The sequence below is a fragment of the Perognathus longimembris genome, chromosome 5 (assembly GCF_023159225.1).
Source record: "Perognathus longimembris pacificus isolate PPM17 chromosome 5, ASM2315922v1, whole genome shotgun sequence".
NCBI lineage: Eukaryota > Metazoa > Chordata > Mammalia > Rodentia > Heteromyidae > Perognathus > Perognathus longimembris.
In genome coordinates, this window is record NC_063165.1 from 7,052,720 (window position 1) to 7,068,964 (window position 16,245).

Genomic DNA, 16,245 nt, shown 5'->3' on the forward strand with positions numbered 1-16,245 from the left:
AAACAAAACAAAACAAAAAAACACAACAAAACAAACAACTTCTGGGTGAGGAGAACAGGGAGAAACTGGGAGAGTGTGAGGGAAGGGGTGACATTGTCCAAAAAGAAATGTACTCTTTACCTGATTTATGAAATTGTGACCCCTCTGTGCATTGCCTTTATAATAACAATAAAATATTAAAAAAAAAGAAATGACTGTATTCCATAGATAACATTCATAAAATTTTGTTTAGTAGTATATAACCATACTTTAGGTTAAAAGTTAGGGTAAAGGTACATTAGCAGTACAGAAATGCTATTTCTCAGGACAGATCTAGATCCAGATGCACATAAAAAGTGTCTTTACCTGACTACAACACAACAGCAAAAATATCAAAGGCTAAATTTATTTTTACCTCAATTTTTGCCATGTTCTATTCTGATTTGGATAGAAAATCTTGCATATGATTTAAGTCTAATACAAAGGCAGCCTTACCGGGTAATTTCTTTTCTAACTGTTGCTGTTCATCTTCTAACGCTGGCTCCTCTGGTAGCCTCTGATCTACAGATGATGAACTTATGACAGATATCCCACTGCCAGACCGAACTCTTCTGCAGTAATGGAAAAGAAGAAAGAAATCCATATATAAACCATGTATGCAGAACTGGACCAGCTATGAAAAAGAACTTATAGAAGATACTCTATAATAGAAGCTGGATCCTAGTGGCTGTTACCTACTGTCCTAGCTACTCATCAAGATGAAATCTGAGAATTGTGGTTAGGAAGTAGTCAAAGAAGAGAAGTTTCTGAGTCTTCTATCCAATTATCCATCAAAAAGCCAGAATTGGGAGGCATGATTCAGGTAAGAAAATGTCAGTTGGGAGTAAAAAAGACAAGTGTGAATCCAAGATCCTGAGTTCTAGCCTCACTACCCTATCATGGAGGAAATTTCATGCATAGTGAGAAAAACAATTTCATTTTCTCTATTTATAAAATGTGTTAGAAAATGAGTATTTTAATAGGGTTGGGGGATGTAGTTCAGTAGCTTAACATGTACAAGGCCCTAGGTTCAATGCCTAGCCCAAGAAAAAAGAAAAAAGCAAGTAAAACTGGTATTTGAATGCCATCAGATTCTGAGCACTGAGCGTGTTCAAATGTTGGAGCTGGAACTGTAGGTGAGTGGTGGATAAAGTATTCACTGCTATGACCATTATTCTCTTAAGTATTCATCACAGGGAAGATCTGAACGAAGCTAGGCTAACTAATGAGGAGCAGCTATTTCCTTTACCATCTCTCCAATCTTTCTTACACACATGAAACTTCTATATTCACAATAGTTCTGGGGGGGGGGGGGAAATCACTGACCTTTTCTTAAAAACCAATTATTACTTTAAACTTTTAACCTTGCTCTTTTGAAATAATCTCCCATCCTTTTACTATATGGAAATATATAAATGCCCTGAAGAAAGTGGCCCAGGCTCAACCCAGAACTTAGGTTAGAAGAGTCTCTTGCATCCATGGTATTTAATTTACTTCCACATATACAGTCAACAATACCAAGTGTGGAATCCACATACTCAACACACAATTTCTTACATAGCCAACATTCTTACCTAAAAGAAGGTGGAATGTATTCTGGAGGCAGGACAGGTGGCAGTGGTTGGCCAGACATAGCAACATCAATAAGATGCATAGCCAAGATAAATTCTTCTGCTGTGAGTTTTCCATCTTGATCAATGTCAGAAAGATTCCTAATTTAACAAAAAGGTCATTGCAATCCTGTTTCATAAAAATGCATGCTTCTCACTATTTGTGAGTGATTTACATATTCTACTTTCTTATCATTCTGATCCTAAGCCAAATGAGTGTGTGCCTCACCTAGTAAAAATAGTACTATTTTAGTCTGTTGCAAGGATAAAATGAGGTATTCCACATAGCTGGGATGTTGTTGGTCATACAACAAATATTATGATTGAAGTGATATTCTTCTCAATCTTTTCAAGTCCATTTAAAATATATCACACTTATGTCTTTTCCAATACTATGTTCTAGACCACGGACTAACAAACCACAAGGGTCAAGTAGTAAATATTTTTAAGATACGCAAGCTCCATTCTACTGTTCAAGCAGTCATACAATTCTGCCCACGATAAACAGACATAGAAAATATATAAATGAATGGGTATTGTTGGTTTTACAATAAAATTTTCATTTGCAAAAATGGGTGCAGGCCAGATTCAGCCCATGGGGTGGGCTGGCTATCCCTCACCTAGGCCTGTATGAGTAGGTACTAATGGCTCTTAGAGAGATAAGGAATTTTTTTCTTCCCATTCTAGGAATTCATTGTGCATTTTTTTTTTTTGGTAATTAACTTGCCCAAGAAGATAATTACAGTAAACAGCTTTTCCTGGTAGGCTCAAGTTTATAATTTTATTTAGAAAGTTCTGGACACAAAAAGATGGTAGGAAATTCTTACACATCTGTTCACTAAAATGTCAACTGGACAAATAGGATATTAGGAAACTGACTGACAATGACAAAAAAAAACTAGAAAGTATTCCTCTTTCAGGTGCCATTTACTTCTATCATTGCTGTCAAGTAATAATTTCTTTTTTTTTTTTTTGCCAGTTCTTTTTGCCCAAGGCTAGCAATCTACCTCTTGAGCCACAGTGCCACTTCTAGCTTTTTCTGTTTATGTGGTACTGAGGAATCAAACCAGGGCTTCGTGCATGCTAGGCAAGCACTCAACCACTAAGCCACATTCCCAGCCCGGAATAATTTCTTTATAGTAACAATTGCCCTTTTTAGAGAATTCTGTACTTCAACAAATATACTCAGTTAAACAACTACAACCACAATTTCCTACATCTCTTTTTACTCAACTTCTCCCTTGCCTCACACCCCCTGGGTCTCCCTTCTGCCCTACTTTGCCATTGCCAGAAACTCAGAACAAAATAAAACCACTGCCTGCTCCTCCTTATTCTTTTCCTATTTAGTCTCAGTTATTGCTAGGTAATTCAGACTAGACAGAAGTAGGAATGCTTATTTTCCCCCATAATTACCTTTATAAATTATTGCTTAAACCTTCAATTTTTTTTTTACTGTGAATAGGGAGAATATAATATTTGAATAAGAGAGGCCTCAATTTCTCAAAAAGCTCAATATAGACCTACCCTATGACCCGGCCATACTACTCCTAGGCATCTATCCTAAACAGCAAAATCCAAGATATCAAAAAGACATTTGTACTTCCATGTTTATCGCGGCACAATTCACAATAGCCAAAATATGGAAACAACCCAGGTGCCCCTCCACAGATGAATGGATCCAAAAAATATGGTACTTATACACAATGGAATACTATATAGCGATTAGGAATGGTGAAATATTGTTATTCGCATGGAAATGGTCAGAACTCGAACAAATAATGTTGAGTGAGACAAGCCTAGAACACAGAAAACAAAGGGGCATGATCTCCCTGATATATGACTGTTAACACAGGGAGACGGAGAGACAGTAGAGACCAAGTCTGTGAATACTGTATATGTTCTTGATACATTGTATATTGTATATATGTCTACCTGACCTAGAGAAGGGATAGAAAAACAGGACGTAAGATATCACAAGAAATGTACACACTGCCCTACTATGTAACTGTACCCTTTTTGCACACCTTGTAAAAAAATTTGTGTTCAATTAATAAAAAAAAACACAAAAAAAAAGGAAAAAAAAGAGAGGCCTCAAATGTCTTTTTCAGAAACAAGACAGGGATGAACAATTTTAAATAATCATTTCCATGGATTCTGGCCTCGTGAGGACATTGAAATTAAATCCAATTCATTAGATTTAATGAACTCTTAGTCAACCTGTACAATGTTACATCTCCAGTTTGTATTTCAGACACCTGTGCGATACTGATGCTTACCCAGACTTTAAGAGGTCTATGTGGGTCACAGGTGTAAGATGCTTCTTAACCCAATCTACTCTACAGCAAAAGGCAGAGTCTATACAACACAGCAGAAGGAAAAAGCAGGGAAGCAAAACATGCATAGCTTTCACTCATCAATAGGTCCTGCAGGAAAGTCATGAACTTTACGAGAGCAGTTGGAGACTAGGCCCATTTTCCAGGCAATCACCAAGCTTAAGTTAAAGAACTCATTCTGGTAAATATTTGAATGGAAGGAACCCTGGAAATAGGTATTTATGTTAGAGGAGAGGGGAATGGAGAAGAAGAAAGAGGGAGAATATGGTCAAAGTACTTCAGACACATACATGAAAAAAGTAGCAATTTTTTTAAAGAGGGGGTAAAGAAGAAAGAGGGGTTGACAGGAGTACTTTGTATACATGTATGGTAATGTCACAATGAAACATTCCTTGTATAACTAATGGATAATAATTTTTGTGGGGTTTTTTTGCCAGTCCTGGGGCTTGAACTCAGGGCCTGAGAACTGCCCTTGGCTTCTTTTTGCTCAAGGCTAGCACTCTACCACTTGAGCCACAGCGCTACTTCCGGCTTTTTCTATATATGTGGCACTGAGGAATCGAACCCAGAGCTTCATGTATATGAGGTGAGTACTTTACCACTAGGCCTTATTACCAGCCCCTGTATAATAATTTTTAAAAATCTGTAAAAAATGTAAAAAAAAATGGTAGAAGCTAGACAAAGCTCACCAATAGCCACTAGAGAATAATTACAAAATGGAGACCTTTATATGCCTCCTGACAAAGTACTTTATTATCTCTCTGATGTAGTCTCACCATAGACAAAAACAAAAAGGAATGTCTGGAGACATTCTGAGTTGTCCTAACTGAGGTGGGGTTCATGCTTACAGGTACCTTGTTGAGGAAAGGCCAAAAGTGCTTCTGAATATCTGATAATACATGCCACAGCATAAAAAATAAGGAATTAAGAGCTGGGAGGTAGCTCAGTGGCAAAGTACTTGCCTTGCAAGTGCAACATCCTGGGCTGGATCCTCAGTACCAGAAAAAGAGACCAAAAGAAAAAACAAGGAATTACTGGGTGGGCCTAAAGTATCCATAGTGCTCTAGATCTAATTAATTCACAGAACTGTTATAGAAACAAACAATACTATAGAGATGAAATCACAGTTAGGCTATTAAAAAACCATTCAACAAGGGTTTGTTTTTAAAGGTCTTTGAGGGACAAGCAGAGAAGCAGAAGGGAGAATCTATATATATTAAAGGAGGTTTAAAAGAATAGATATTGGGCTGGGGATATTGCCTAGTGGCAAGAGTGCTTGCCTCGTATACATGAGGCCCTGGGTTCAATTCCCCAGCACCAAATATACAGAAAACGGCTAGAAGTGGCGCTGTGGCTCAAGTAGTAGAGTGCTAGCCTTGAGCAAAAAGAAGCCAGGGACAATGCTCAGGCCCTGAGTTCAAGGCCCAGGACTAGCCAAAAAAAAAAAAAAAGAGAGAGAATAGATATTGATCAAACACTTCAAAGAATAGATTTATTTCAGTCCTCTGAACAAATAAACTATTTTAAAAAACTGAACTGGGCATCGTGGTGCATGCCTATAAAGCCAGCTACTTCTGAGAGCTAAAGATAAGAGGACTGTAGTCAGAAGCCAGACAGGGCAAAATCCTAAGACCTTATCTGAAGAATAAGGAAAAAGGGCGGTGGGCATGGCTCACATGGTACAGTGCTTGCCTAGCAGCTGCAAGGCCCTGAGTTCACTCCTCAGTATATCAAATAGCTCTATTCAGGAGGCTGAGATCTGAGAATCGTGTTTGAAGTCACCACGGGCAGGAAAGTCCATGAGACTCTTATCTCCAATTAACCACCTGAAAACCAGAAATGGTGCTGTGGCTCAAAGTGGTAGAGTGCTAGCCCTGAGCTGAAAAGCTCAGGAACAGTGCCCAGGCCCTAAGTTCAGGCTCCCAACTGACAGCCCCTCCCCCCATGAAACAATTGAATCCAAGGAATACTTTCAATTAATTAGATAACAATGGCTACTAAAAATCTCAGGTGATCTACTGGTAGTAGGGTAGGGATTTTTTTTTTCCTAAAGAAAATTCCCATCTCTTTTTGAAAATAAGGTGAGACATTTACAGGAGAATTAACCTGAGAACTGGTTATAAATAATCCAGAAGGAAGGTGGAAGGAGACTGACTGTCCAAGGCTGAGAATTCTTAAGTGGTATTAAGATTTCTTGAGAATCCACTATAGGAATTCCTCTGTTTTGTACGGGAGAATGTAAGAGGAGCAGTCATTATAATTCACTGAAAATGAGCATATTCTGAATATCCTCTCAAATAATATTAATTTAAAAACCTATGAGGCTCTATCAATATAAGAAATAATATTTGTACTTTCTACAAACCAAGAAACACTTCTTTCCTTACCATATTGAAGCGAGCTGAGCCTGTGGTAAACTTGACTGCATAAGAATAGTTCTTGCTTGGGGACCTAAACGAAGCAGGTAAAAGGCATGAAGATGAGTTAGCAAATGACTCTCTGTAGAGTAATATTGAGGTGGTGGACATGCTCATGCGCTCAGAGTGCTTTACACAGTATTGAAACTACCCAGGGGCTTTGGAACAAAGAAACTAAATCCCAGCAAAAAAGAAAGAACACAAAGCGCATCTGATACATATTCAATATACTTGTAGTTAATGGATGTTTAACGAAGAATGGATTGGAAAAGATTAGTCTCAAATATAACTACCTTCTTGTCCAGATTACCATCTCTATTTGTACTGGGCTTTTATTTACTAAGTGGAGACTTAATCCCTACAAATGGAACACTTGCTGATGCAGCTACCACCTGCTGATCATCATCACACAGATGAAGAGATTCTTAGAGGGGGAGGGGCCTTAGAGTGATTCCTTCTAATCATTTCATTGTACAGACTTTAAAATGGGGGACTGGATTGCTCATGGTTGCACAAATGACTAATATCAAAGCTAAGATTGGAACACATTTTCTATGTTCGGAAATAAAAAGAATTCTTGGAATTCCAACTCTCCTTTCAGATTCAGCTTTCAGTTTTTACAATAACTATAAATATCTTCATTTCTGGCATGAAACTAGTTTTAGACGTCAGACAAAAGCTACACAGATTCTGAGTGTTTAAATAAAGCAGTGTCAGGGAGAAAGAGACAAATACGTTTTACTTCCAGCACTAGCTCTGAAAGTATGGTTTCAGGAACATCTGTGGACCAGGAAACAGACAGCTATAAAATTTATGTTAAGAAGATTCATTTTTTGGGGGGGGGTGGGGTAGGGGCGGGGGTGGGTTTGAACAATACTGGGGCTGAATTCAGGCCCTCACACTCATTTGACTTGCTTCCTCTCTACTACTTGAACCATACTTCCCACTCTGCCTTTAGCTATTTTTGAAACAGAGTCTTCTGGGCGTCAAACCTTGATCCTCTAGCTGTCAGCCTGTTGAGTAGATAGGAATTACACCAAAGACCCACTGGCACCCAGCTTATGAGCTGCTTTTAGTTAGATACACTCAGGTTTTGAAATGTCACCTCATCAACAAAGTACAGAAGTGGATATTATTCTGTATGCTAAGCAGGAGGAAGCAAGGATCACCACAAGGTCCCAGCAGAGTGAAATTGAAGGAGGAAACACCAATGAGAGGAGAGGAGAGCTGTAAACATGGGTCCTGGCTTGGTTTGTTCTGCTGGATGACTTAGGGGAAGCAGGATCTCTTATTTGGATCTATGTTTTCTCATTTCTGAGATTGGTTCCCTATCAACACATCTCTGATCCATTATATAAGGACTTAGCATAATGTAACACATAGAAGTACCCAGTAAATGGTAGTTATTATTTTAACTTTCATTTACATATAAAAAACTGGCAGCAAAGCACACCATGATAGACAGATGTAGACACTTGTATAGCTTGGGAAGTTAATTTTCCAAAGAAAATATTCAGACTATGCAGATCATAAATAATACCATACCCTAGGAGGCTCTCTTTTTCTCCCTTCTAGCATCAGCTCCCACCAAGTGTAGCCTGAATTCTATCTAAAGAGTAGTCCTCTGCCTTATCTTGCTCAATGTATTTCTTATGTAAAGTTACAGAAAATAATTCTCATTATTACGTAGCATATAACTGTGTGATTGTGTTATGGTTTATTATCCATTCTGCCTCCTTGGATATTTAGGGTGTTTTTAGTTTGGGGTTTTATAAATAGTGAACATACTATTTAGGCTGATATATGAATAACTTATCAAGTGTGTGTGTGTGTTGTGTGTGTGTATTCAAATGTCCATATCAATGTTGGGAATAACAAGAATATAAAGTAGCCAGGTCTCAGTAGCTCACACCTATGTCATTCTAGCTATTCAGGAGTCTGAGGTCTGAAGATTATGGTTTAAAGCCAGTCAGGGAAGGAAAGCCTATGAGATTCTTATATTCAAACGAAAAGGTTGGAAGCGGAGCCACAGCTCATGTGGTAGAGTGCTAGCCTTGAGCTAAAAATCTCAGGGACAAAGCCCCTCAGTTCAAGCCCCAGTCCGGCACACACATACAAAAAAAAAAGTAGGCAAATAGATAGATGTTTTGGAAATGCCCACATTTCTAAATATTTGCCCAGTATTTGGAAACAAACTTCATTCAAACAAAGACCACATTTATCAAATTAATTTTATTTGTCAATACCTGTTAAGTGTCCACTCATGGTTTTATCGTGACTATTGAACAACTGCCTGTATTTCAGTCTTGATGACTGAGGCACAGCCCATTCTGCCGCTGGAGGGGCACTGTTGGAAAAAGAGGAAGGACAGGACAGTGATAAACAGTAGAAGCAGCCTACTGGTACTCTGTGAAAACAATTAACTAAGAGCGCCTGGATATCTAACTTCAACAGTCTTGTCATTTTTTTTTTCTTTTTTGCAGTACAGCAGATCAAACTCAGGATACTGTGTGAACAGGCAAGTGCTGGACCACTGAATAACACTCGTAGCCCTTCCTCATTTATGTGCATTCCCCTCAAAAAAAAAAATAAGCTTTGAATTTTTCTAGAAACAAGAAGAAGCATAACAAACTCAAATTACTGTCTCAAAACATCTTCTATATTTGATCATTTAAAGGTTCTTGAAACATGGAAATCTCATGTCCAGATCTCCTCCCTCAGTGCTTAGGTTAGAAAGCAATGCTCACTAACAAGTATCTCTTCAAAGGTACTCTCCAAAATGTTTTACCTTGTTATACACCCAATATTGGACTCATTCTTTTATTTTATTTATTTATTTATTTATTTTTGCCAGTCCTGGGCCTTGGACTCAGGGCCTGAGCACTGTCCCTGGCTTCATTTTGCTCAAGGCTAGCACTCTGCCACTTGAGCCACAGCGCCACTTCTGGCCATTTTCTGTATATGTGGTGCTGGGGAATTGAACCGAGGGCTTCATGTATACGAGGCAAGCGCTCTTGCCACTAGGCCATATCCCCAGCCCTGGAACCATTCTTAATGAGGTGGAATTATTTCCCCCTGGGAAGTTTATATTCCCAGAAAATAGAGTTTTCCGAAGACAGAAGAGAACATTTCCAGAGCCATGGCAAGTCAGTGGTGTAGTAAAGGACAGGGATCTGCTTTCTTGAATGCCATCCAACATGACCTTCCCCTTGCCAATGTGCCACTACCTTGACCTGAGGAAACTCCCGCTAGCAACCAGTCTGGGCTACATATCCTGGCGTTTTTCTCCTCAGACACCACAGCCCACACAAGAATCACATTGGTAGTTTGTTAAGTTTCTAAACAAAGTAATTTAAACACAGCAGTGGAGCTGACAGTAAAGATGGCATTCCACTTCCAAGACAAATTACAAGGAATGCCTCATATGCAACTTCTTTTCATTCAAACAAAAATATCCCCATCTCCTACACAAAAGCAAAATTTGAACGAGGCATTGAATCTCTGAGTCATGGTTCATATGTGTTGTCTATGTACTTATACTTACTCTATATCATTCATAAAGAAAAGCAAACAGCTCGCAAACACTTGAAAAGTATCAATAGAAATTCACTTTTCCCCCAATTTTTATGAATCTCTTAATGAAAAACACTTACCAGGATCTATTCTGCTGTAAAAACACCTGCAACAACTCTCTCATTTTAACTCTCTCTGCTGATTCCAACTGCTGCCCATTTGTTGAGGAGCTAGCTATCTTGCTTCCTCACACCAGAGCTGGAGGGTGTTGTGGTTAGAAGTTGTACCAGATAACACTTATCAAGCCACGCTTCTTGGCCATAAGAATTTAAGTAGACTAAAAACTTGACTAAGAACGCTTAAAAAAATCTAATTATACGTGTTAATGTTTGTTAACAATGAGTAACATTCATTCTAATGTAAGAAATAGATTTTAAGAAATAGATTCTCCTATGGGAAGCTAGAAAAAGCATAAAACTTGAACATGGTATAGAAAAATAAAGTTTTAGTATTTTAATATTTAAAAATAAAGTTTAAAATCTCACCTCCACTGTTACAAAGCTGTAATTATAGGCTGAGACTATAGCCTCTCTGGGTTTACTTCCTCATTCACAATCTTGCAACAACATATATTACACAAGTTCTTGAGTAAAATGGTATTAATAAGATTCTTGGGTAAAGTAAATGCTTAATAAATGTTTAAACATCTTAAAGAGTAAAATCATAACTAAAATAACAAATTCCTGAATGTCACAATGAATTGAAGTTTTTAGAGAAAATATACAGAACACATTTTTTAAATTAAAATAAAAAAACAACTAACACTGACAAGTGCAAGTTCCTTAATGTTTCTGAGTCTGATCAACCTGTATGAAGTTCAGAGAAAATAGTTATTTATATGGAAAGAGTGAGTTCCTGTGTATAAAGCTTTTAAAAAGCACAGTATTTTTTCAATTATAGATTTCCTTTAAATCATTTTTTAAAATGTTCAACATTTTATCTTCAAAGGAAGATCATCACTTGATTCACTTAAGATTCTAGAGAAGAGTAAAAAGAAAAGTTGGAATGACCTTCATTTTATATCCCCTTCATTTAAAAAGTTTGAAGACAAAAAAGAGATTCTCAAAAGATTTAATTTACTGTAGCAATGCGCAAAGGAAAAATTTGGGGCAAAAGAAAATACAAATAAAAGATAATATGAAACCACATCTGCCAAAATATAAACAATAAGGCCATTTTTCCCCAAAATTGAGTCACATATTTGATTAACGTGAATTGTATATAATCTGCTTTATAAAACTCAGCCTTTTCCAGGTGTCAGTGATTTATGTCTATAATTTTAGTTACTCAGGAGGCTGAGATCTGAGGCTCATGGTTCAAAGGCAGACCTGGAAGGAAAGTCAAAGACACTCTTAGCTCCCATTAACTACCAAAAACCCAGAAGTAGAGCTGTGGTTCAAGTGGTAGCTCAGGAACAGTGCCTAGGCCCAGAGTTCAAGCCCCAGGACAGGCATCAAAGCAAAACAAAAAAACACCTTGGGTTTTGTTTTATTAATAAGTCACATAGACTCTACGAAATTATCTGAGACAGAATTAAACTTAAGACCAATGGTGGATCTAACCTTCATAGAAAAAATTATACTTTTAAATAATAAACATAAAACACTTGTTAAATTTTTGTTGTTGTTGTTTTGTTGGGTGCCAGTGGCTCACATCTGTAGTTCCAGCTACTCAGGAGGCTGAGATCTGAGGACCAAGGTTGGAAGCTAGCCTGAGCAGGAAACTCCTAAGACTCTTATCTTCCATAAACTATTCAAAAGAGCCAGAAGTGGTGCTGTGGCTCAAATGGTAGAGTGCTATGAGCAAAAGAAGCTCAGGGACAGTGCCCAGGCTCAGTTTAAGCCCAGGACTGGCAAAAGAAAAGAAAGAAAAAAATAACAAAGCCTTTAAGAAAATAGCACCTATTTGACTTCTGTGATCACTGCAACAAGTAACTCCTAGTGACATCACCAGCATATCCAACATGATTTTGGCAGTCTACAATACTAAAGAAGATAACAAATAAAGGATAAATACAATTACTTTTTACGTTTTATGGGCTAATAGCTTTAACCAAACTCAAGCAAGCTTACCTGGCCACATCAAATGATTGTGCCTTCTGTAATTTAGTGTTTAATTGTGACCCTGGACCAGATCTACTGAAGGAAGAACTCTTTGGCAAAGTGGCTGCTGTAAAATCAAGTGTTGAATGATTTTAATTCTATAAAGATAAGAAAATTTCCTCTATTTACAAAAATTAAAATGCAATCATAAAGTTGTAGACAAATGATAAATAAAATAAATATTTGAGACTAAAATAACCCCTATTTTATTCCTAGTCAAGACTTACAGAATGATTCCCCAGTTACTGTTTGTCCTTTTACCAAGCATTTTTGTTTTAAGATTTACCTTTTCTACTGAGAATCACCTTTCTGACTAGGAATGCTGGTAACGACCTAAGTTTTCTCTTCATTGAGTATTTACTACTACATTTTATAGGGTTTGTTCAAATACTTAGTGAAATAACAGTTTAAATATTTAAGACTGTGTTTCTTGTCATGGAAGGAGCTAAAGAATTAGTTCCAGATGTAAGAGTCAAGAAGTCACAGCTGCAGAGTCTTGGCCAGATGACGTGCAATGCTAGGGAGGGGCAGCTTTTGTGTCTGGTTCTCAATCAACCTGACTGGTTGTGTGTCACGAAAAGAACACCCTGATCCTCAGCCCCACTCTACAGCCATCCTTGCCTCCTATCTTGTACCATTGGCCATGAGCCACAAAACAAAACAAGCCTCAGGGCACTGGGATTTGCTTATATGCTGTCCAATTTGCAATCACTGTCACACATGAAGTGCATGTGACAAGACCTAAATGACAGAGACTCATGGTCATAACTTAAGAGATATAACCTGACATATGTAATAAATCAAGGGTAGCTCAGACATAGAAATAATGTCTCAAATATAATGCTAAAGAACATGCTATCCCTCGGTACTCAGTTTACTCAGACGTTTTCAAACAACTTAAAATAAAAACCTTTTGCAATATTGATATGCATTCATTAAGATTTGCTACTTAGGCTATCTATATCTATAGTTATGCTTTCTGTTAACTAAAAGAAAATACTTTCAAGAAAGCCTCAAAATACAATTAAAGCAGGATCTAATGCTTTCCTTCAATTAAGCAAGCACGTAATACTACTTGTCTTAATATAGTCATTAAATTGACTAGCATCCTCCTTCGGCCTGAGTTACTCTACTTGATCAAAACAAAACAAAAACCCACAGTGCTCATTTTTCTCTATCACATAGTTCTATTCCTAGGGGACTGGTTTGCTTATTAGTAATTCATAGCACTAATCCAGGAAAATACAAAATGTTCACTGTTCAACTTCAGCAGCTCTTATCACGCCCTTGAAAGGAAATGATGCTCTTGGCTTTCAATGTTGAGTTCAGCCTTGTCCACAGAGGTCCTAAGAGAGCTATGACTCCAGTCCTTCCCTATTTCCTATACTGCCATGTAATACACTACTTCATGTGTCAGGAAGAGAGAGAGAGAGAGAGAGAGAGAGAGAGAGAGAGAAATTAAATGGAAAAATGTAAAGATATTAACAAGTATAATCAGAAAGTAACACAAGATTTACTAAGAATGAACAGCAAAGTACAAGTTGTGAAAATTCAGGCTATGCTTTGGGCAGATCACGTACCGGGATGAGCAAATGCAGGCAGAGGCTGGATGACAGGGGGTGCGCCGTTAGCCAGGGGAGGCACTGCTGCTGGAGGAACAGAAGATACTAAGGGTGGAGACATTCCAACAACTGGGATGGACCCCATTGGCACGGGAGCAACGGCTGTAAGTGGTGGCATGCTGGCAATACCTCCTATACCTACAAAAAAAAAAAAAAGAAAGAAAATCCCAAGGAAATTCACAGCCAAACACATTTTAGCATTTGACAACCCAGTATTGATAGAAGTACAAAACCACTTTTCTGTAGTTTCCCCAGTTACAATATGGTTTCATAGCTGGGAGTGTAGCTCTCTGGTAAAGTACTTGCCCAGTACATAGAAGGGTCTGGGTTTCACAATGGGTTTGATACCCAGAACTGAAAGATAAAAATTTAGGATCAAGTGTAGTGACTCATGCCTGTAACCCTCAGCTACTTGGGAGGTGGAGACGGGAGGATCCTAGTTTGAAACCAAGCAGGACAAGAAGTTTGAGAGACCCTCCTCCTATCTCAACCAATAAAATAGGGTGTGGTGGCATGTCCTGGTCATCCTAACTATGTGGAAAGCATAAACAGCAAGACCTTGGTTTAAGCAAAAACATGAGACTCTATTTGAAAAAAATTAAATCCACATACAACCTCAAGTTAATTATTTTGAGAAGGATAAACAAATTACATTAAGGATTACCTTCAAAGTACCCTAGAACAGAGCTGGGAATATGGCTTAGTGGTAGAGTGCTTGCCTTGCATCTATGAAGCCCTGGATTCAATTCCTCAGCACTACATACACAGAAAAAGCTGGACATGGCACTGTGGCTCAAGTGGTAGAGTGCTAGCCTTGAGCAAAAAGAAGCCAGGGACAGTGCTCAGGCCCTGAGTCCAAGCCCCAGGACCGGCAAAAAAATAAATAAATAAAGAGGGAGAAAGGACCCCAGACCCAACTTAAAGAGGGACTGATCAAAATGAGGATCAATAAATTTTAATAATAGTGACCCCCCAAAAAATGACAGTAGGCTTAAAGCTATCATAAGTATATCCATGAATTCAAAATGATATTTAAAAATCAACTTTTGAAAACTTAATTGGTTCCCATAGGAAGATACTAGGTAATTTATTATTATTAAATTCTTTTTTCTTTTTTTTTTTTTTTTGCCAGTACCAAGGATTGAACTCAAGGCCTCAGGCTTTCTTGTTCTGAGCTGATGCTCTACCACTTGAGCCGGCTTTTGGAGGACTTTAATGCCTGGGCTAGCTTCAAACCATAATCCTCCAGATCTCAGCCTCCTGAATAGGTACGCTTATAGGCATGAGAAAGTTTATAACCCATTGTATTTATAACTAGTAACTAGAAAAAGGAGGAGGAGGAGGAGGAAGAGGAGGAGAATAGGGAAAAGGAGAAAGAGGAAGCAGAGGAAGGAAGAAGGGAGAAGGAAGGAGAAGAAGGAAGAAGGAAGGAGATGACCACCATTACTCACTCCACCCCAAAACACCTGACATGCTTTTCCTATCCTTCATGGTAGCCAGATGTTTGATAGGAAAAAATACTTCTTTATAAATAAATCCTAAGCAATCGAAGATATAATAGAAATGATCCAAATTATTTTGTCTTTATCTGTCACAATGTTATTCTCTTTGTTTCATGAGGCCCTTCCACTCTCTGTGCATACATATATTCTCTGTGCTTAAGGGTCGGCCAGAGTTTTTGCAGCTAGCGTGGCCCACACTCATCTCATATGCACAATCTCAATCAAGAATATATTTACCCCGACCACAACCATAACCTCTTCACAAGAGCCACACACCCTATCCGCTCCGCTGCTGCCAAGATGGTCACTTTCACTGACAAAAGGCGCTGGACACAGGCATGACCCTTGCTCCAAAGCAAGGAAGCTGCAAGAGCTACTGGTACTTACGACTGCCCCTTAGGACTGCCCCATCCCTGGCACACGCTTGAGGCAAATCCAGCTAAGGGGTTGGGCATAGGAAATAACTTCTACTGTTCCCTTGGTTCCTACCTGTTCCTTGGTTCCTACCTTAGCAGCTTTTCAAGCATAACTGATTCTCAGACAGTTGTTTACCTTTGATTTGCACAATACCAAAATGTTGTTTTTCCAATTTTGTCCATTCTTATACCTATCCATGGGCAAGGGGTTTGTTGAGTTAATTCTGCTGTGCATGAAAACTCGACTGCTGCAATGTCCATTAAGTTTCTGTCTATCCAGAGATCCCTTTTCTGTAACTTTACTTCACAGCTTATCAAAGACAGATCCACACCAACTAATCTAGTTTTACACAGTCTTGATTCTTCTGATTTTCATTCAGTATACGTTTCAACATTTTCCTCTATCTTCTGTGTTTCCTGAAAATAGATGGTGAGATCCAAAGCCTGGCTCAGACCTGGATTGGCTCTCTTTGTTAAGACCATAGACAGTACATAATATGTGTCGCCTCTTTGTGATCTTGGCATTCATTGGTGCTTAATGCCTTTATGCATTCATTCACAGGGGCTGAAAAACAGCGACGCTTTAATCCTACCACCTCTTCACCGTTTCTTAGCTGCAAAACTTTTATAAAGAGTACTTCTAATGAGAAGT

At 38.3% G+C, this 16,245-nt stretch overlaps 1 protein-coding gene across 10 annotated transcripts in view; it reads right to left on the reverse strand.

Annotated features, from left to right (window-relative positions):
• Itsn1 (intersectin 1) overlaps positions 1-16,245 on the reverse strand; it is a 179,685-nt gene that overhangs the window by 93,355 nt on the left and 70,085 nt on the right. For 9 of the 10 annotated variants that reach the window (XR_007210960.1, XM_048346267.1, XM_048346265.1 and 6 more), the window contains 6 exons: positions 13,634-13,813; positions 12,024-12,120; positions 8,625-8,725; positions 6,349-6,412; positions 1,593-1,730; positions 475-590 (listed from right to left, as the gene is read on the reverse strand). Coding sequence is in view for 9 of the 10 variants with exons in the window: in XM_048346267.1 (XP_048202224.1) it covers positions 475-590; positions 1,593-1,730; positions 6,349-6,412; positions 8,625-8,725; positions 12,024-12,120; positions 13,634-13,813 (696 nt within the window). In the remaining variant the exon portion in view is untranslated. Of the gene's footprint in view, positions 1-474; positions 591-1,592; positions 1,731-6,348; positions 6,413-8,624; positions 8,726-10,031; positions 10,664-12,023; positions 12,121-13,633; positions 13,814-16,245 lie in introns of those variants that run through there. The other variant, XM_048346268.1, reaches the window with a different exon arrangement.